This window comes from Sesamum indicum, linkage group LG8 (assembly GCF_000512975.1).
Source record: "Sesamum indicum cultivar Zhongzhi No. 13 linkage group LG8, S_indicum_v1.0, whole genome shotgun sequence".
In the NCBI taxonomy this organism is placed as follows: domain Eukaryota; kingdom Viridiplantae; phylum Streptophyta; class Magnoliopsida; order Lamiales; family Pedaliaceae; genus Sesamum; species Sesamum indicum.
Genome location: NC_026152.1, coordinates 20,998,416 through 21,018,157, shown reverse-complemented (window position 1 = coordinate 21,018,157; position 19,742 = coordinate 20,998,416). Strand labels below are relative to the sequence as shown.

The 19,742-nt window shown below is 36.0% G+C and overlaps 4 protein-coding genes across 7 annotated transcripts in view; 1 reads left to right on the top strand and 3 right to left on the bottom strand.

The window, feature by feature from the left end:
• Positions 177-3,885, bottom strand: LOC105169790 (probable serine/threonine-protein kinase PBL7). 2 transcript variants are annotated; one of them, XM_011090305.2, is made up of 11 exons: positions 3,727-3,885; positions 3,107-3,590; positions 2,900-2,973; positions 2,649-2,767; positions 2,459-2,574; positions 1,813-2,367; positions 1,477-1,725; positions 1,234-1,397; positions 926-1,153; positions 691-840; positions 177-577 (listed from the first exon to the last, which is right to left on the bottom strand). In XM_011090305.2, exons 2-11 carry the CDS (start codon positions 3,255-3,257, stop codon positions 317-319), a joined length of 2,067 nt encoding a protein of 688 aa, XP_011088607.1. In that variant the 5' UTR covers positions 3,258-3,590; positions 3,727-3,885; the 3' UTR covers positions 177-316. The 2 variants fall into 2 exon arrangements, with proteins under 2 accessions (XP_011088607.1, XP_020551637.1); XM_020695978.1 differs by lacking the exon at positions 3,727-3,885 and having other exon boundaries at positions 3,072-3,192.
• On the bottom strand, positions 6,199-10,121 carry LOC105169789 (rac-like GTP-binding protein 5). 3 transcript variants are annotated; one of them, XM_020695979.1, is made up of 8 exons: positions 9,962-10,121; positions 9,608-9,836; positions 8,661-8,748; positions 8,467-8,576; positions 8,028-8,091; positions 6,955-7,019; positions 6,749-6,814; positions 6,199-6,639 (listed from the first exon to the last, which is right to left on the bottom strand). In XM_020695979.1, exons 2-8 carry the CDS (start codon positions 9,704-9,706, stop codon positions 6,535-6,537), a joined length of 597 nt encoding a protein of 198 aa, XP_020551638.1. In that variant the 5' UTR covers positions 9,707-9,836; positions 9,962-10,121; the 3' UTR covers positions 6,199-6,534. The 3 variants fall into 3 exon arrangements, with proteins under 3 accessions (XP_020551638.1, XP_011088604.1, XP_011088603.1); XM_011090302.2 differs by having other exon boundaries at positions 9,924-10,120; XM_011090301.2 differs by having other exon boundaries at positions 9,957-10,120.
• LOC105169788 (protein MCM10 homolog) lies at positions 11,502-14,737 on the bottom strand. The gene is made up of 11 exons (XM_011090300.2): positions 14,594-14,737; positions 14,224-14,407; positions 13,612-13,686; positions 13,291-13,528; positions 13,077-13,201; positions 12,839-12,872; positions 12,699-12,745; positions 12,469-12,609; positions 12,099-12,163; positions 11,947-12,019; positions 11,502-11,897 (listed from the first exon to the last, which is right to left on the bottom strand). The coding sequence occupies exons 1-11, from the start codon at positions 14,679-14,681 to the stop codon at positions 11,765-11,767; spliced, it is 1,203 nt and encodes a 400-aa protein (XP_011088602.1). The 5' UTR covers positions 14,682-14,737; the 3' UTR covers positions 11,502-11,764.
• The window catches only part of LOC105169787 (beta-galactosidase 13), a 4,614-nt gene continuing 519 nt past the window's right edge, over positions 15,648-19,742 (top strand). Inside the window, exons 1-18 of the mRNA XM_011090299.2 lie at positions 15,648-15,892; positions 15,967-16,062; positions 16,145-16,257; positions 16,344-16,410; positions 16,499-16,591; positions 16,678-16,821; positions 16,953-17,047; positions 17,122-17,227; positions 17,316-17,400; positions 17,530-17,648; positions 17,719-17,880; positions 18,000-18,178; positions 18,269-18,378; positions 18,483-18,592; positions 18,690-18,797; positions 18,887-18,991; positions 19,083-19,228; positions 19,325-19,667. Of these exons, the coding sequence (XP_011088601.1) occupies positions 15,713-15,892; positions 15,967-16,062; positions 16,145-16,257; positions 16,344-16,410; positions 16,499-16,591; positions 16,678-16,821; positions 16,953-17,047; positions 17,122-17,227; positions 17,316-17,400; positions 17,530-17,648; positions 17,719-17,880; positions 18,000-18,178; positions 18,269-18,378; positions 18,483-18,592; positions 18,690-18,797; positions 18,887-18,991; positions 19,083-19,228; positions 19,325-19,667 (2,361 nt within the window). The 5' untranslated portion in view covers positions 15,648-15,712. The remainder of the gene's footprint in view (positions 15,893-15,966; positions 16,063-16,144; positions 16,258-16,343; positions 16,411-16,498; positions 16,592-16,677; positions 16,822-16,952; positions 17,048-17,121; positions 17,228-17,315; positions 17,401-17,529; positions 17,649-17,718; positions 17,881-17,999; positions 18,179-18,268; positions 18,379-18,482; positions 18,593-18,689; positions 18,798-18,886; positions 18,992-19,082; positions 19,229-19,324; positions 19,668-19,742) is intronic.

Here is a 19,742-nt window from a genome sequence, read left to right as displayed (position 1 = left end):
AATAATATAAGAATATTTGTAATTATATCAAAATAATTTATCCTTTTTTTTAGTCCAAATAATTTTGATTCTATGTTTCAAAACTTTGTATATTTTTGTATGCATACAACAAAAGAATTTATATCAATATATTCAACATTCTATTCCCCTTAAACTACACCTCTGTAATTTGGGGATTTCTTTTTTTCTTTTTTTTTTTTTTTGTTTAATAAATCACCACCAAAAAAAAAAGAAAAAAAAACTCATTCTGATTACATATGCAAACCACCTCGACTTGGGTGCAACGCTCATCTTTGCTTAATTTGTACAAAGACAACTAATCCATACTTGATGATCTGACGATCAATCTTCTCTTCAACAACTGTTCAACATAACGGGGGCTGCTTTGGTCAATGCTGCTGAATGACGATGTAGAGTTGTCATTTACATCAAGCAACGCAAGACTTAGATGGGATTCTGCACTTGAATCTGGATAAACTTCATCATCATTAAAATCTTGATTTTCTGAATCATCGTAAATCCCACAATTCGGTTTTCCTCCATCAACAACTTCCTCTCCTCTCAGGATATTTAGTATCTGAAGTATGCAATAACAAGGAAACAATAATCTTAGTACCATTGCTTAGTGATGAATATAAAGTAAGATGTTTATTTCATTAATGTTGTTCAAATTCACAAGATTTTCATCACCTGGCACACTTTGGGACGAAGACGGGCTGCTTGAGTTAGACAAAGTGCTGCAGCTACAGCCATTCTTTGCATTTGAGCCTCATTGATGTTTCCATCCAAATTTGGATCCAATATACTCTTGTAATCCTTGCTTTCTAGTTTAGGTTTTGCCTGAGTATCAAGAATTACCTTTTGTTAATTTTTCAGAAAACTTGTACAAGACGGCTAAAGTTTTAGTAGAGATGCATGTTCTTACCCACATGACTAAGCTTTCCTGGCCCTTTGGAGTTTCTAAACCAATTGGTTTCCTCCCTGATAGTAATTCTAGTAGAACTACACCGAAAGCATATACATCAATCTTGTCGCTAACTTTACCATACATAAAATACTCGGGAGCGAGATAGCCGAATGTTCCTACCACATCACTGTCCGTCAGAAAAGATGCTGTTGTAGGTCCCCATGTTGCCAATCCAAAATCGCATAACTGTTGATGAAATTAAGGAAATCAAATCACTAATAATGTTGTGTAATGTAGAGACGAAGAATTAAATGCTGTGTGACTACCTGTGGTTCTAATTCATCAGTTAGGAGAATATTTGAAGACTTGATGTCTCTATGAATCACAGGTCTCGGGCATTCATTATGCAGGTAGTTTAGTGCTTCAGCAACCCCAACAGCTATTTGAAATCTTGCTTCCCACGACAGCATAGACTTTTCCTTTCTATCACCTGCTTCAATAATCAACTCAAAATTAGGTGATTTTAATCTTTCATTAAGAGAAAAATTCTTGATTCTTGTCCAACTTACCACGCAAATTCTCTTCCAAGTTCCCCTTTGGCATAAAATCATAAACGGAGATTAGATCATTATCTTCTATGCAAATTCCAAGCAAAGGTGCAATTCTTTTATGCTTCAATGTGGTCATTATATCAACCTCCTGGATAAAATCCTTCCAGGCTTCTTTTGAGGACTGCAATAGTTTTACTGCTATTGTTTTGCCTTCAGGAAGAATTCCCTTGTATACAGAATTACAACCTCCTTTTCCAATAAGATTTCCTGCAGCAATTGAAGGTGTTAAGTGGGATACAAATTTTCAAAAGGTAAAAGGAACTTTATGGAGGTAGAGTTGTTTGAGATAATAACCTGAGGAGAACTCGGATGTAGATATTTTCAGAACATCATGGCCGAATAATTTGCAGCCCACCAGATTCCTGACAAGTATAAGTTCCAAATCCTTGGGCAGCTCTTGCTGACTGGCTAGTTTGTCTATTGTACTTATCTCGAACACCTTTCCGCTTTCTCCTTCAAGAGAATCATCAGTCTTCGAACTTGTAAGGGAGTTGGATTCAGAAATATCAGACAACGATCGCTGTGGTAAAGTCATTACCCATTGCACAACCGACATTTTTCTTGCTTCTAATGCTTGTTGATTTACTGAACTAGCTGTCTGAAGCAGAGGCCAACCAGGCCTTTGCTTTGTAAAATCCTGTGCAGGAAGTGAAATCGAACTTAGAGAACCTCTCTTGTGGCTTCCAACAGAGCTTACAACGTCGTCTTTTGAATTTATGTTTCCATCTCTTCCATCAAAACTGAACCTACTCATTTCTGATATCTCTGATTCTCCAAACTCAGAATAATTGTCTCTGAATGGGAGGTTATCGCTCATACAAAAACTTGGCTTTGGATCTAAACCAGGACCTGGTGATCATCCATAAAACAAAAAATAAGTTTTCTATATAACCAATAACTTATATTTACAAGATTACTGGTGAAACATAGAATACCGGACCTTCTAATTGGATTTCGGAATGCCTGCTGAAAACAACTTTCCCATTGTAAATTGCCAAAACTTCAGTCGTTGGAGGTAGTCTCTTGGCACAATACTTAGCAATCGAAGCCCATCCCCTGAAAATAACTGGCTGTCAAACTTACAAGATATAATTTACATATACAGATATTCGTTTTCAGACTCTACTTACCCCAAAGCACTATGCTTATTGATCCCAACAACAACAGCTGATGCACTGTGGTTCTTTGCCTGTCTAGCCAGAGCTTTTCTGAGTGAATATCCTTTCAAGACTTCAGTACTAAGAGCAACCTGCACACCCCAAAAGAAACAGAAAAAGGCAACAAAGATAACTAGTCAATATCTGGCATTCACCTTTATCCTCAATAAGTGATCACTACTACAACAATCATGGTAAAAGATCTAGCAGACGGTAAAGTTAACCTGCTTTTGGCTGCATAGACCTTCATAGTCTTCCAAGTAACCATCCAACACGGTTTTCTCCTTAGAAATACAATCTGCAACCAAGAAGTTTTAAGTCACAACAAACTAATTTACTTCAAGTAAAATACATAAGAGTTCAAATTGTACTAAAACACGAGAGTCCAACTTATACAAGCAAGGTAGCAGCATGCAGCCATGTCACAGTACCGGAATTCCTGCAAACATGAATAGCCACCACACTGTCTCCCGGATCAGCGACTTTCACCAATGCCCAATCCAGCAACTCTTGAGCATGGGCGTCCAATCTTATTCCCACAACCACATTCTTCCTTCCCAAACTCAACCTCTCAACCGTCATCTTCGCACTTGAGATTTCTTGATTGCTGAAGAACACTCAATAAAACATCCAATAGGCTCTTTCTACAAGGCATTTATGGGAAACCCGTTTGCGTATTTCTCGGATTCTTTCCTCTGTTCGCATCAAAATCTATGCAGAAACATTGAATACTTAAGTCCATGTTTGAATGCAACACACGGCAGCCGCCAGAGTGAAGATGTATTGCTTCTCAAGAAAAGGGGTTCCTGAATTCTTGAACCTGAGACTGCCCTTCATTTAGATTATTCTGATTCAGAGAAAACCAATCAGAAGATCCAAACCTCCAGTTCAAAAGCATACCTCTACAGCGAATTCCTGTTCCACCATAAGAATATATGTATATAATAAAACAATCAGCAAGAAACCCACAAGCCCCTTAAGAAAATACACGTTGAATCTTTAAAAAAAACAAAAAATAAAAAATGAGGAGGACCCGACAACAGAAACCTACCTAAAGTTTTTGAACATCTTCTTCTGTTGTTCAAAGCCATCAGACATTTAAAATCAAGAAAATGCCGCCAACGATGATCATAAGCAAACCTACTTTTAACTAACAAACAGTTTTTTTTGATGAAATTTCAAAGGTGGGCTGCTGCGATACTACAGTAAACAATTATTACTTAAAAAAGATGGATTTTTATTCAAATACTTTACCGGGAAGCAGCAAAACAGAGAAACTCTGAAAATGGATAATTAATTGATTATAAGAGTATTATTATTGCGTAATTTTGTTTTAAACCATTAATACAAGGGGCAATAATTTGCGGGAACCCATAACATCCGGTGGCGCAGGATAACGACCGACTAAAGGAGCGAGAGCACTCCACCGGCTGTTGCGGGTAGGCGGTTGCTGCAACGGCACACTAACGACGTTATGTGTGGAAAAAGCAAACAAAAAGACAAGGAAGAAATGTCTTTTATTTTTTTGCCCATAGAAAGACGAAAATGCCACTGATTTGGACAGTGCGATCCCGAGGTGGTCAACTTTTTGGTGTGTTGGACAAGTTGGGGGTAGGGGACCCACATTTGATGTAATAGAAAAGACGGGGACCTGGAAAAGTCCACCACCCTATGTTTTTCTTTTCTTTGGTAAAAACAATAAATAAAACTATTTATTTAATACCAACAATTAGTGTGAAATGAAGAGGAGATAATATTTGAAAACATATACTGATCAAAGTAAAAAGAAAAAAAAAGTAGTTTCGTGATGGGATATGATACTATAATATGAATTTTCAAAATATGTTTTGACTCTACCTAAAACAATTTTTTGATTTAAATAATATAATTAGATACTATAATTGTGGAGTATAGTTATCAAGAAGACAGAGTGAACAAAAGGGTTAAGCAGTGTATGATTAAATTATAAAATTTCATGTGTCCGTGAGAATATGAAGATAAGGTAATAATATAAATTATATGTAAAATGAAAAAAGTAGTTTAGTAGTGAGGAGTTGATAATTCTTTAATATATTTTGATAGGATTTGATGATAAAGAACGTGTTGCTACTCCACCAGTTATAAAGTAGATGAGGTGTGCTGCATTGTTACTGCATGCACTCACTCATTGTTACTGCGTTGGCGTTGGTAGTATAGTATATGTTTTCTCACGGAACCTACTTTTCATCCTCAAACAATATCACCCTCTAACTCTTTTATTCATTTCAAAACACCACTTCCAATTCATTCATTCATTCCTCACACAATTCACTAACTTTATATGTTATTATCCCTAACTTAGATTTGGGGTGAAATGAATTGAATCTGCCATCTGTATAGGTAAAATAGAAATAGAATAAAAAAAAAAAAGAAGAGATTTTCGACATAATAACAGAGTGACCACACCATACACGATCATAACTACTTTATTTGGTCACATGTCTTTTTCCATCACAAATCATCCACGTAACCCACTCTCACAAAATTCACCCACCACTTGTTGTATACATTAAACACGTGGCCCCGATTTGTTTTTTTTTTTTAGGATTAGTATCTGGGTTGAATCGTCGTATGCTTTGTTTACCACCATATATATATATATATATATAGAGAGAGAGAGAGAGAGAGAGAGAGAGAGAGAGATGGTCTGATTTGATAGGCACCAAGTAAATATTCATTAAATTTAGCTCAAATGATAAATTAATTGAGTCAAGGATCATCATATCACATTGATTAAGGTAAGCATCTTTAAAAATCTCTTGAGGTGAGAATCTCATCTACTGTTTGGTCGGTGACTGGAGATAGATATAAACCTCTTCTGATTGGCCCACCTATTTAGTTCTTGGGATACTCAAGTTGCATCACACATGACATACATTCTCAATTTCAAATAATTGAGGATCACCCTACATTCATTTACATGGTACGCCATTATTCTTTATACCATTCAATAATTCCTCCAGAATTCTTTTGGTTTGGATTCATCTGTCTCACCTCATCTTTAACCAGTTATCACACAAGTTCCTCAAACAAACCTTAACCTTGCACTACAACACACATAACCACTTGTCTATCATTATGTCTGACATTACATGCACAAACTAATCTGATTCTTGTGATCCAAACAAAAAAAGGAAACGCCCCTTACTGTTACAAACTAAAATACAATAGGGTGGCGTAGGTTAGTCTATTAGCTTTGTGAATGCCGGTTAACTAATGTTGGGAGCCTATAAGTGGCTTTGTCGACCTTGGGGGTGATATATCACTCTCATATGTTCTTAGATTCTAAAGAAGAAAATTCAAATAAGACCCAATAGCCAGAATGAACACGACCATGTACAAGCTTACGGGTTCACCGAGGGCCAGGGGAGGTGGAGGATCAGAACCCAAATCCCTATCAGCAAACATGGATGGTTTACCTTGCATTTCAAGTTTCAACCACCTAGCACCCAAGAGAGCGCCCATGCATCCAGCATAATGGCGATTCTAGATAAACTTCTCCAGCTCTTTCAATAACCTAACTCAGTTATAGAATGTCGATACAACAACAGCTTTGTGTATGCACAAGATCTTACACAATCACAAATCGTACAACCATATCATCACATGTCTCGATCACAGATATACATCTCAAACTAAGGCTGAGAATGGGGAAACCAACTTTTTGATGCTTTAAGAGAGCTCCCAAGTACAGTCAGTCAAGACTATAACTAAAGGTTATTGCACCCTCAAGGGTGGGGCGGTGAATTCAAAGGTATGAAAAGTGACATGGTAAGAGTAACCTGTAACTTCATCTCTTCTCTTGGCATTTCTTAATCAGTCACAATATACTGCAGGCTTTTTGACCCTTTTTCTTCTTTCTCTTCTTCTGCTTAGGTGGCTGCAGAACAACCTTAATAGCTGCATCAAAGACAGCCTTCACATTCTGCAATATTCAGAAGAAGACAATGAGAAGAGAGTATTAACTGTGGAAGTTATGAAGTCTTACAATGAATACAAAAGAAAATATGCATCTAAAACCTTAAATTTATTACCTGTTGTGTCTTTGCACTACATTCAATGTAGGCAGCTGCACCAATTAACTTCCTCAGCTCCTCTCCCTTCAAAAGAAAATGGCAAATCAACTTTGTTTAGGAGGGTGAACCTTTCATTCTCAAAGTTATGGGCAAGAACCAAAGTCGCCTTTCACCAAAATACACTGATAAAGAGAATTTAAAAAAAAAACATAAGAAAATCATACCTGTGCAGTTGAGATGGGCACAGCTCCAGGGTGGTCTATGAAGAACTGTTTATCCTCCCGGAGATCTGGAAGGAAACAAAATACAATTATTTGATCTGAACAACAAATAAGATACAGGTTTGACAATATGAGGATCAAGTAAAGGGAAAACCACATCTATTTTATTTTCTTCCTTCTCCTGTTCGTTTGGGGAGAAAATAGACAAATACAAGTTCCATATTATCAAGCGCAAGGTTAATTCAGCTGAGTTAGAAGACCCCCTTATTTCCCACGGCAAAAATAGATGTACAGAATAAGCCAAGATTCTATAAAAGTTTAATAAAATTATTAGTCTGTAGCTTACTTTTCTCCAGGAATCAGCGAGGTAAATGACAATTTTATGGGGGAAAAGAAAATGTGAAGATTAAACACTAGCTTAAGATTATCCATTAATCCTCAGATGTCCCTCAGAATCGACGAATACTATTTGATGTGGCTAATATTAGATTTTGTTGCATTTACCAATTTTCAAGAAACAGTAGAGCTGACATATTGTTTTTTAAGACTAACACTTTTAAAACTTATGCGTCATATTTATGCTCCTCATATTACAATTTTGACCTTGTATTTTATTCCTCATCAGTTACATAACAGGCATTCCACCTCACAATGTTTTTCCAACAATGATCTTCACATAGCATTAGTCAGGGCAACAGAGCAACCCCAATAGATATCTCACTTAGACTTTGCCTTACACTGTGAAAATTCTTCGAGGCTTTCTCCATTATAATTTGAATACAATATAAAATTTTCCCTACTTGATGGCATTCACACAATTTATGGTAACAAGCAGCCTCGACCCCTTGAAACTTATCTGAAGAATTAGTTAAAGAGAAGATATAACCTAGCATTAAAGAGGTCATTGGGATGACTCTGACAAAGCATAACATCTTACCTGTGAGGATACAAACTCGATGTAGTTGTGCAGAATAGTTACATGGCAGTAAGTTATATGCAATATCAACATCTCATGTAAAAAAGCAGTGTTAAATGAGTAATACAAGATTAAGGGGAAGATGCAAAGAAATCCTGACCGAGCTTTGTCCCGACAAGAATTATTGGAACTCCAGGAGCATAATGCCTCAATTCAGGAATCCACTGAGTATCATACAAACATAGAGAAAATTATCAGCAACAAAGGAATTCTGACTCTCGCCCACAAAGATGGCAGGCATGGAGTGGGGAATGTGAAAGCTAGAAGGTCCCATCAACCACTCATCCCGAAAGGAGAATATTACAATTAAACAAAATGCAAAGACTAGACAACACTTAGTGCTAAACTATTCCTTGATTTATCTAGCTAAATCAAAATTCAAACAGATCATTCATGTGATTATTGGTTATCTGTTTTCTTTTTGTTTAATGTACGGTCAAAGAAGAGAGAACATGAAGAGGCAAGATTCAGAAGGGAAAAAGAAAAAAAAGAGAAAGAAAGAAAGAAAAGGGAACTCCGCAAGGCAAAGGAAGCCTCACCTTCTTGGGGATATTCTCATAACTAGCCTTGCTAATCAGGGAGAATGCAAGTATAAAGACATCAGCCCCACGGTAGCTTAGCGGTCTTAATCTATTGTAATCCTCCTGGCCTGCTCAATAAGATAGGGACAATCCTGTTCAGTCATTGGTTTGAAAAAACTGAAAGAAGATATCAACTGAAAGAACTAAGTTACCGGCAGTATCCCACAACCCTAGATTGACAGTGCTCCCATCCACCACAACGTTGGCACTAAAATTGTCAAATACAGTTGGGACGTAATCCTGCATAAAGTAGAGGACAAGAAATATGGAGAAAAAATAATTAAAATGTTAGAATAAGAGTCACCGAATTCCAACTATACCTTAGTAATAATAACACCAACAATAATTACAACATTACTTCAGTTGAACCTGCATTACAAACACATCAACCCCCAAAGTTGTTGGAACACGGTTTTGATTTATACAAGAAGAAAGCATAGTTTCAAAGGAAGGTGATTAAAGATAAACAGCCTAAAGTATAAGGGAGAAAAGAAATTAGTTTTAGACAAATAACATTAATCAAATCACTGCCAATTCGGAACAAATCCCATTCCTTCCCTTGTTCGTACTTCATTGCCCAGCTCCTAAAGTCCAAATCAGATCCATGAAAAGGTATACTTCTCACGCCAATTGTCTCTTGAAAAAACAGAAATTAGCTAATTTACAACAATTCCTTGATATTTGCTGACTTCCACCTAAAGCACCCATGCCAAAGAGAGATAAAATATTGACATTTTTCTAAAAGCAGGTAATAAGACCAAGAGAACCCATCCATCATAGAACTGCACACACAGAAACATAATCCCATTCAATTACCTAAGAATGCTTACGCGTACAACATGAAAAAGTGTTCCGGATCCATAAAATTGAGTTCATGCTATTCGATATTACGAAAGTTTATTGAAATTTGAATATAGGTCATTTCATTTCAATTCACAAGATCAAACTCCGAGAATGCCCAAAAATACTCTAGCATCACTGTCTCATAGTATCAAGACTGAGTCATCCAATAAAACACCTTCAGAAACAACAGCACTAATAGAACAGGCAAACAAAAGAAACAACAAACCAAACCCGGAAGAAAGAAGAAAAACCATACCGTGGGAAATGTGTTGCTGGTGTAGGAAATGAGTAAGCAAGTTTTACCCACAGCTCCGTCGCCGACGGTGACGCACTTTATGAACCTGGACGCGCTCATCTGGTAGCCGGCGACAGCTCTGCAACCGGCGAACTACTTATCTCAGCTTTAGTTAGTTGGAATTTCCCTCCAAGCAAACCAAATGAACAATCCTAGACAAAAGTATGGAGTTGCTAATCCAGCTACTTAGCTGCAAAAATTAGGAATGAGAATAAATAAGAGAAGTTTAGAAGGAAAAAACCCTAATTCCAATACATTAAGCCAAAAACTGGTATACAAAATTGCGTATGCGTGAATAATCAAGCAGCACCTAACCCAACAACTGCATTGATTGTTAGTTAAAATTGAGGGGCAGAGTGAGGTAAGAGTCTCTCTATCTCTATCAGCTGGACTGAGTAGAGAGAGAGTAAGGATTTAGAAAGAGAAAGTAGAAACTTATGATTGAATTTTAAATTTTGGCTTCTTTCCTTGTTGGGGGGCACTGGTCACTGGTCAGCCAGCTAAAACACAGCTACCACTAGTATTTGATTTTAGATGCCGTATCATGCAAATTTGGTGCTGTGCCACCACCCTAGTACTACTGTGTTTTCAATCAACTAATGCTTGTTTTCCCCAATTTATATCCAATATAATTTATATTAATTTTAAAGAAAAATACAATAAATATTGTAAAAAGCGAATTCAAACAACCTCTTCATCCTTTTATTACTAATCACGTTTTTTCAATGCCATGGAAATAGCATAAGAATGGCATTTACTCAAATTTCTTTTATCTTTTCGTCAAATTCCACCAACTTATGTCCATTTGGGCGCTACAGTGCAAAATTTATTTTATAAAAGTTTGTATCATCAAAAAGTAAGAAGGATACACGTTATATGATAATAGTTTCCATATATTATCTCTATCTCAAATTTATATTTGTATATTATGATAAGACATATTAAATAATGTTATATAAATTTCTCTATTGAATTAAATTCCAATTAAAGTAACAATACAGCACAATTGGCTCCAAATTACTATTTCTGTAGTGAATATTTATTTTATTTTTTAAATTCAAATTAAATTTTATATCAAATGAAATAAATACTCAAATAACGTGAGAAAACTAACGTATTCACAAGTCAATCAGTTGTTATGGTAACACTGAGTATGACAATCAACCTAACATAACTACACCATTATGTCAAATAATTATCACTTTTCTATTTTTTTCCCTTTTTTGATGTGTGTTTTTTTTCTTCTGTTTTTTTTTTCTTTTTAATTGATTTTATCAAAATTATTACATATTAATTGGAAATCTACGCAACTAGAACTAGATGGATGACCCAGTCGTCCATTGTAATAAACTGAATAATTAGTTGTAGGGGTGTTGACAATTCAATTAAACTTGATGAATCGAAAATCAAACAAAAAAATTCAGTTTAATTTTTTATTTTATTAAAAGAAAATTGATTCTCAATTCAATTTTTTTTCCCACCATTCGATGATCCAACCAAATCAGAAACAAATTCTTTTTATATATTTATTTTTATTAATTATATTAAAATATATTATTATATAGATTTTAATATTTTTGTACAGATACTTCTGAACAAAATTAAAAAAATAATAAAATTATATATATATATATATGTATGTATTTTTAAAGAAAAATTAAAAAACCGTAGAGAAATGAGCATGTTCGATTTAATTTTTGATTTTTAAAAATGATTAGGTGCACAGAATTGTCGTTGAGTCAATGCACGTAGTACGATATTGTTTTGCTCTTGCTGCAGATTCAGAAAAGTCAACGGTTGACAAACTCTCCTGTATCACCAGTAAAAACATGCCACGATTGATTTCGAGTAATTATCTTGTAAGCAAGCATTCAATGAGACAACAAAAATGGAAAACATATCGGGATACTGAAAAACATAAATACATAATTGAGAAGGGCGGGGGTGAAGCAAAAAGATCAAAACACATCTCCCACACCCGAAAGATAAGCATCCGAAATTTTGAGCCATGGGCAAATTCGTTAATAGTACTATACAGCCCTTACTCTACTAGCTTAGAAAATATACCAAATTTTCTCAAGTTCTATGTATTGCAGATCAAGAATTAGAAGTCAGGCCTCAAATTTCATCATCTGAACTAGCAAAATCTAACTCAATCATCTTTACACCAGCCACCTTGGTGTCTTGTCCTGGAGCCTGTCTCTGATCCATTTTCAACTTTTTGGCATCTGGTACTTTGATTGGCCTTGACAAAAGAAAATTTTTAAATAAGAAATTAAAATAGAATTATTTCCAACCACCTCTTATCTGTTCCACTCATTTGCTGATGTGGACGGCTAGTGGTTTCAATTGTTACTTTAGGACCAGTTTTCCCTGTAATTCGAGTACATTTAACAGTTAACAAGAAATTAAAAGATCATATATTATTAGTACACAAGCAATCATAGCCTACCTGTAAGCTGATTCAGAAACCGAATTCCTTGTGAATATACATTTGTTGTCACTTTGTCTGCATTACTGTAAGGTTCAGAGCTGAGAGTTAGCAACTGCAAAGCAAATCCTGTAGCCTCTTTAACTAAAATCACCAAGATCTGGCCCCTGAGTGTGTCTCTTTGCAAATAAAGAGAGATGTGCTTCCAAAATGGCACTCAAGAGTATAACTTTAGAAGGCAAGGGACTCCAGTCGTAAGTGAAAGCTCATGCTAATGAAGACATACTCTCAAGATCTTCGAAGTCAGAAAGAATATAATGACAAATCTAAAACGGTTCATCATTGTGCAAGCATCCAGTAAAGCAGTAAAAGAATTTGAATTTGTACAGACCTTAATGCCTTCTTTAATCCTTCCACAGACAATACTTTCACAGGCCGATTGGACTTTGTGATGTTTGTTCTGTCATCTGTAGGTTTAACCACGTAAATGCCTTCTGACTTGAGATAATCTCTAAAGCCTGTCCTTAAATTCCTGACATATGAAATTCAATAGTCAAATTACAAGAGAAACTTAATGAACAGGGTAGACTAGTATGCCTTGGAGCAACTATAATCACCTACCCTCCTTTCAACTCTGTCCTTGTAGAAGTATATGTCTTCAATGCATTCTTTAAAAAGAATGAGCAAAGAGTCAGTTGATATTATTAAGTGTGTGTATTTGGAAATGATTAAGGCAGGTCAATTGACAATATGAGCTATACCCGTTTATGGTAGCTGCAATACTTTCTACGACGTCTGCAGATGTAAACTGATGTATTAGCTGTCTAAAATAATTGAGTCTAGAGAGTACTACAAGGCATTAACAAATAGAATCACACACAAAAGAAAAGCCAAGTTCCACATATGCTCATCTCTCTGAGATTTATGTGCAAGCTTGTAAAAAGTATGAATCCCAGAACTTAATATAAAGCATATTCACAGTGAATTAGACCGGCATACTTGTTAATGACTGCTGTGCAAGCCACTCCATCCTTTCCTTTTCCCTGACAAATTCCAATATCCGCTGAGGTCCCCAGCTTTAAGATGTGCTTAGCAGAATAGACGCTCAAGGAAAATCCACTTCCCTGAAACAAAGTTGTGGGAAAAGTTCGAAATCTGGAATTCTTTTATGAAAATGACCATGACAGAACATCACAAATGTCAAAACTCATACTTTGTTATCTTTGCGGACAGTGCAATTGAACAATGCAAAGATGGTCCCTATCTTCTCTTCACAGCTTTTCTGATAAGCATCGCCAAACAAGAAAAGAGAAATAGTCAATTCATCTAAGCATCCCATCTTCCAAATTGTGAAAGTCTTTCCTATAGAACTAGTTCTTGGAATCCCCTTTTCAGTTAAAACTCCAATAGTGGCCCAACATCCAGAGAGAGTATCTCCCTTCAGCAAATTCCTAAAAATACAGAAAAAAGCACCATCAATGGCTGTACAGGTGGCAACGACATAAAACAGCTGAGGTCTTCTGAATTAACATACTTTATTGTGGGTAACCGAACAAATCTAATATCTGACAAATGGTTGCTCAACTCGACACGTGACACCACTCGATTCCTGAATAAGAAAAGGTAAACATCAATGAAACAAATTAACATTAAGAGAACAGTACAAACCCACTTACAAACTTTTTAGGACCTCACCAGGGGAGCAATCTACCATAGATCAGAACATTCTTGTCCTAGAAGTCTACTAATACTTACACTCTTGAATTGTCAATGTATTTATACAGCATAAAACTTCATTCAGTATCAAAAACCTCTTATTACAACCTCAAATTATGATCATCGTACAAGGTCATAGTAGTGAAGATAGAGAACTTGAAGGAAAATTAAAAATGTACCTAAATGGATGCTCACGTATTGAACTTTTTTTAACCTCTGCATCCTTTCAACAATTTCACAATCATTAACTAAAGCATTTACCTCAGGTTCAACCACACAACATACAGTGTTTCACATCAAAATAGCACACTCAACCAGGATGATAATTTTGAAGAGATAAAACACGACATGCTCTAAAATCCTAAATTGATAAATTCATCCAATAAAGCAAACATCAAACAGTGAGTACAGAGATAAAGAAGAAACCTACTGGATTCGCAGGCCTGAAAACTTGTCAACCTCAATGTCACTAGAACGCTTGCCCTGCTCCGATTTCTGATGTCTCTCTTTTCTCTCTTTCGGATTGTAATCAAGGCAATCCTGTACTGCCTCTCGAAAAACAGACATGTCCACATACCCCGAACGATTTGGCATCCCATCATCTGATAAATAACCTATGCGCAAATCCATACACACAGGGAAGTCATTACGATGCTTTTACCGTTGTATTTTCAAATATAAAGATACGAATTCTGAAAGAAAGATGGACACAACAGCAAGATTTCAGTTAAAACATAGCAAACGCAGAAATTGCTACTTGGAGTACACGCACAGTGTATGCGCAGGGAAGAAGGGGATACCTGAAGGCGAAGCAGGAGGTGTTTCCAGAACTCGATCCTCAAGGGAGAGGAGAAGATCGAGGTCGTCTTGGTGATTCGAATTCGACATTTTGTTTCGCGGATTATTAGTGAGTCGAAGTAGTTGGAATATGATTGTATGTTTTGAGAAGAGAATTAGTACTAGGGTTTTGTTTGGTTTTTTGGAGGGAGATTTTAAATTTTCAGGAGGGAAATTGGCGGAAGAGGAACATTCCATTCCTTTCAATGGGTTGTACCTTCAACATAATTATAAATATTTTTTATTGTTTAAAAAATTATTAATACTTTTTTGATTTTAACGATCATCTAATAATTAATTTAATCCATTAGATTTTTTATGAACGAACCAAAATACCCTTTTAAATTAAAAATTATAGTTTTATATTTTGTATTTTTTGATTTTTTTTAATGGACTAAGTAGATAATTTTTAAAAAGATTTCATCCACCCTGTTCGATTTTTTTATAAATTTTTAATTTAAAAATCAGAAACAAAAAAATATATATAAGAGAGTATTTGTAATTGTGGCAAATATTAAAGGAGGTCGTTGTAATTTATCTTTTTTTTTTAATTGTTGAATATTATGTAGCCCCTCCTTTACTTTGTGTAATGGAACTATATTAATAAGTGATAAATTTTAGAATAGCAGTGATGAGATATTACAATGTTTTGTTTATTTCATCATATCAAATATTGAATTATTGTATGATAAACTTATTACTTATTTACTAATAAATAATTCATTTATTTAGGATAACATTATGAAATACTAAAATTACCACGTAAATAAGACAAAATAATAATAATAATATGAATTTTGAAAAATTCATACATATCACGAGTCATATGGTAGTTTCCATAAGTATAGCACTAAAATTCTAAAAAAAGACATCCTATACTCCAACCACACAAATTTAGAAACCGAACAACCAAACTGGAAGCCCAACAACACACGTGGCCCGTGAACACCTCCTACCTATCACTCACACTTAACAACATTTGTTACTTCTTTAAAGACTGCTGCTCCTGAAAACGTTGCAATTCAACTCTCCCAACAGAAAAAAGAAATAAAAAAACTAACCAAACCAAGAATAAGAGAAAAATGAGTGAACTCAGAAGAGCTATGTTCTTAGTCCTCTTGCCGTTGCTTCTTGCAAATGTCTACGGCGACACAAAGAATCAACAACAGGCAGTTACGTATGACGGGCGGTCCATTATTATCAATGGAAGTAGAGAACTTCTTTTCTCTGGTTCCGTGCATTACCCACGTAGCACTCCTGCGGTGAGTACAGTCACACTGACAAGCCTACTTTTTATTAATCTCCCAATTAATTTTAACGAAAAATTGGTTTCCAGATGTGGCCTGACATCATTAGGAAATCTAAAGAAGGTGGGCTCAACTTGATACAGACTTACGTGTTTTGGAATATTCACGAGCCTGTTGAGGGACAGGTAATCAAATATATTTATTTTACCCACTGATATCATTTTAAATTAACGTAAATTTGTAATAATTAATATGTTGTGGTTGCAGTTCAATTTTGAAGGAAATTATGACTTGGTGAAGTTCATTAAACTGATCGGGGAAGAGGGTTTGTGGGTGACTCTCAGGATTGGACCCTACATCGAAGCTGAATGGAATTTAGGGTAACTGAAATTCGATCGCCAAAGAATAATCATAGTTGTGGATCCTACTGTTTAATTTATTGAAATGTGTTTGTTTGTTTGGGCAGAGGATTTCCATACTGGTTAAAAGGGGTTACAAACATCACATTTCGTTCATACAACGAACCCTTCTTGGTAACTATCCAAACAAGATGGATCAATTAAACCTAGAAATTCATAATTAAATAAAAATGATTTAATTGGCATTGTCATGCATATGCAGCACCACATGAAGAAGTACGCGGAGAAGATCATCAACTTGATGAAAGAACACAAACTGTTCGCAGACCAAGGAGGCCCCATCATCATGGCACAAGTAAATATCATACATTTTCTTCCACCAACTATATGTCTACCTAAATTAAGTCGAAAAATAAATCATTAATTAATTATGTTTTGCAGATTGAGAATGAGTACAACAATGTCCAAGAAGCATACAGAGAATCGGGCCACAAGTATGTCAAATGGGCAGCAGAGCTGGCTGTTAACCTACACAACGGCATACCTTGGCTCATGTGCAAGCAAAGAGACGCCCCTGATACAGTAGTAAGTACCGGTGATTTTCGGACAGGCCGGCCGGTGTATCCATGTTTAATTAATTCTTTCTGTTACAAACTAATATATTTACGCATCTCATCTCGTCTCATAATTAATGTCGATCCGTTTTTCTTTCTCAGATTAGTACATGTAATGGAAGACAATGTGGAGACACTTTCCCTGGTCCCAACGGCCCTAACAAGCCTTCCCTTTGGACCGAGAACTGGACAGCTCAGTAAGTCTAAGTTTCGATTTATTGTTATTGGTTGATGGATGAATATTATATAATGTAAAAAACTTGTGTTGCAGGTATCGAGTATACGGTGACCCTCCCTCTCAGCGTGCAGCAGAAGACATAGCATTTGCTGTTGCTCGATTTTTTGCAAAGAACGGTACCCTCAACAACTATTACATGGTACGTTATCTTTATCATGAACTAATATTTAAAGATTTCGCTATTCTCATTCGGACAAAATTTGATAAGTACTACTTATCTGTGACAGTACCACGGAGGAACCAATTTTGGGAGAACAAGTTCATCTTTCGTCACAAGTCGTTACTATGATGAAGCTCCATTAGATGAATTTGGTACCTAATTTACACCTTATACACAAAACTTAAAAATCCTCCCATCACAAACTGATCGATCATGCATGTGTGTATGCAAATCACACCACGTAGTCTGATTTGTGATGGTTGGTATTCTGTTTTCTTCAGGTCTGAAGAGGGAACCTAAATTCGGACACCTGAGAGACTTGCATAGGGCATTGAGGTTGAGCAAGAAGGCTTTGCTTAAGGGCACCCCACGTGTCCAAAAGCTTACTGAAGATTTAGAGGTAAGAACCGAATCAAATTTTGCAGCACATGAATCAATACACAAATTGAATTAATTATTAAAATACGCAGATCATAACTTTTGAGAAAGATGACATCTGTGCTGCATTCTTGACCAACAATGATACAAGGGAAGCTGGGACTATTAAATTCAGGGGTGTGGACTACTACCTACCTTCTAAATCCATCAGCATTCTCCCTGATTGCAAAACAGTAGTTTACAACACTCAAACGGTACTGGTTTTCCCTTCCTAGTAAATTTCGTGACTAATTAACAACGTTAACCGGCCATGATAGTACTATATCATTTTCGTTTTTTCTTCATTGAACGCAATGCATTATGTTATGCACAGGTTGTTGCGCAGCATAGTTCGAGAAACTTTGTGATCTCAACAAAAGCAAAGCTGGGAAAATGGGAGATGTTCAAGGAAAGGGTTCCTACCGCTCATGAATTAGAAAGAAAGAGCAAGTCGCCGGAGGAATTATACAACCTCGCTAAAGATACCTCGGATTATGCTTGGTATAGCACCAGGTATGTATATATGTTATATATTTTTACTTTTTACTAATTGTAATGAATATATGAGATTTAAATCTTCTAAATCTTTATCGTTTTTTGTAGCATCACCTTTGATAAGCGCGACCTGCCAATGCGTTCGGACATCTCTCCGATCCTCCAGGTTGCAAGTCTTGGCCATGCTTTGCTTGTATTCGTGAATGCAGAATACATAGGTAATTTTAATGAATCAACATTAATTTGTTGTCCTAAACATTCTATTTTTTTCATATACTAACTAATTAATAATGTCTGGATCATCGACATTAATGAATTTCAGGTTTTGGGCATGGAAGCAATGTGGAAAAGAGCCATGTTTTCAAGAAGTCTATTAAATTGTTTCCTGGAGTTAATCATATATCATTGTTGGCAATGACAGTCGGTTTGCCGGTACTAATTTATCAACCTAATTTAAAAAAATAATAATAATAATAATAGTACATTTTTTAATTTAATGTATTGAAGAAATTAATTTTTCGAAATGTAGAATAGCGGAGCATACATGGAGAAAAGATTTGCTGGACCACGAGCTATCACTATTCAAGGTTTGATGGCCGGAACTCTGGATATCACCCGTAACTACTGGGGCCAAGAGGTAATTAATTATAAATTACTTATATAGTTAATACGAAAAAATGATGGTACGTACAAAAGTAATTCATGTGTAATAAAAATATTGTACAGGTGGGCGTACTTGGGGAAAAGATGCAATTGTACACTGAGGAAGGATCAAAGAAAGGAAAATGGAGTGAATTCAATGGAACCCCAACACCTCTCACTTGGTACAAGGTACGTAACAAACAACATCCTTAAAAATTGTACAAACCCTAATTAAAAAGTTGAAGTAATTATTACAAGGTATTTAATTTGATTTGTGCAGACATATTTTGATGCGCCAGAAGGTAGCAACCCTGTCGCTTTGAGAATGACAAGCATGGCCAAGGGCATGGTGTGGATCAATGGCCAAAGCATTGGCCGTTATTGGGTGTCTTACCTTTCACCACTCGGAAAACCTACTCAAGAAGAGTAAGTAATTGTTTATATGTGTATGTGTGTGTGTGTGTGTGGAGGTAGACATGCATACATGGTGAAGTCTGAATTTGGAATTGCGATGTTTATTAGGTATCATGTGCCAAGATCGTTCTTGAAGCCGACGAACAATCTGATAGTGGTGTTTGAGGAGACGGGCGGGGATCCTCGGAAGATCGAAATATTGGTAGTGAACAGAGACACAATTTGCAGTGTGGTAACGGAGTACCACCCGCCTCACGTGAAATCGTTTGATTTGAAAGAGAACAAGCTGCGCTCTAATATTAACCCTATCAAGGGAGCACACCTCGCTTGTCCCGACAAGAAGATCATTGAGAAAGTGGAGTTCGTGAGCTTCGGGGAGGCTGATGGCGCCTGCGGAGCCTTCATTGCCGGCAAATGCGACTCTAAAACGGCCCACAAACTCGTTGAAAAGGTACGTACGTACGTAAACATGATCATGAATTCACGATTACTTAATTAATCACAACGTTGTATATATACAATACAT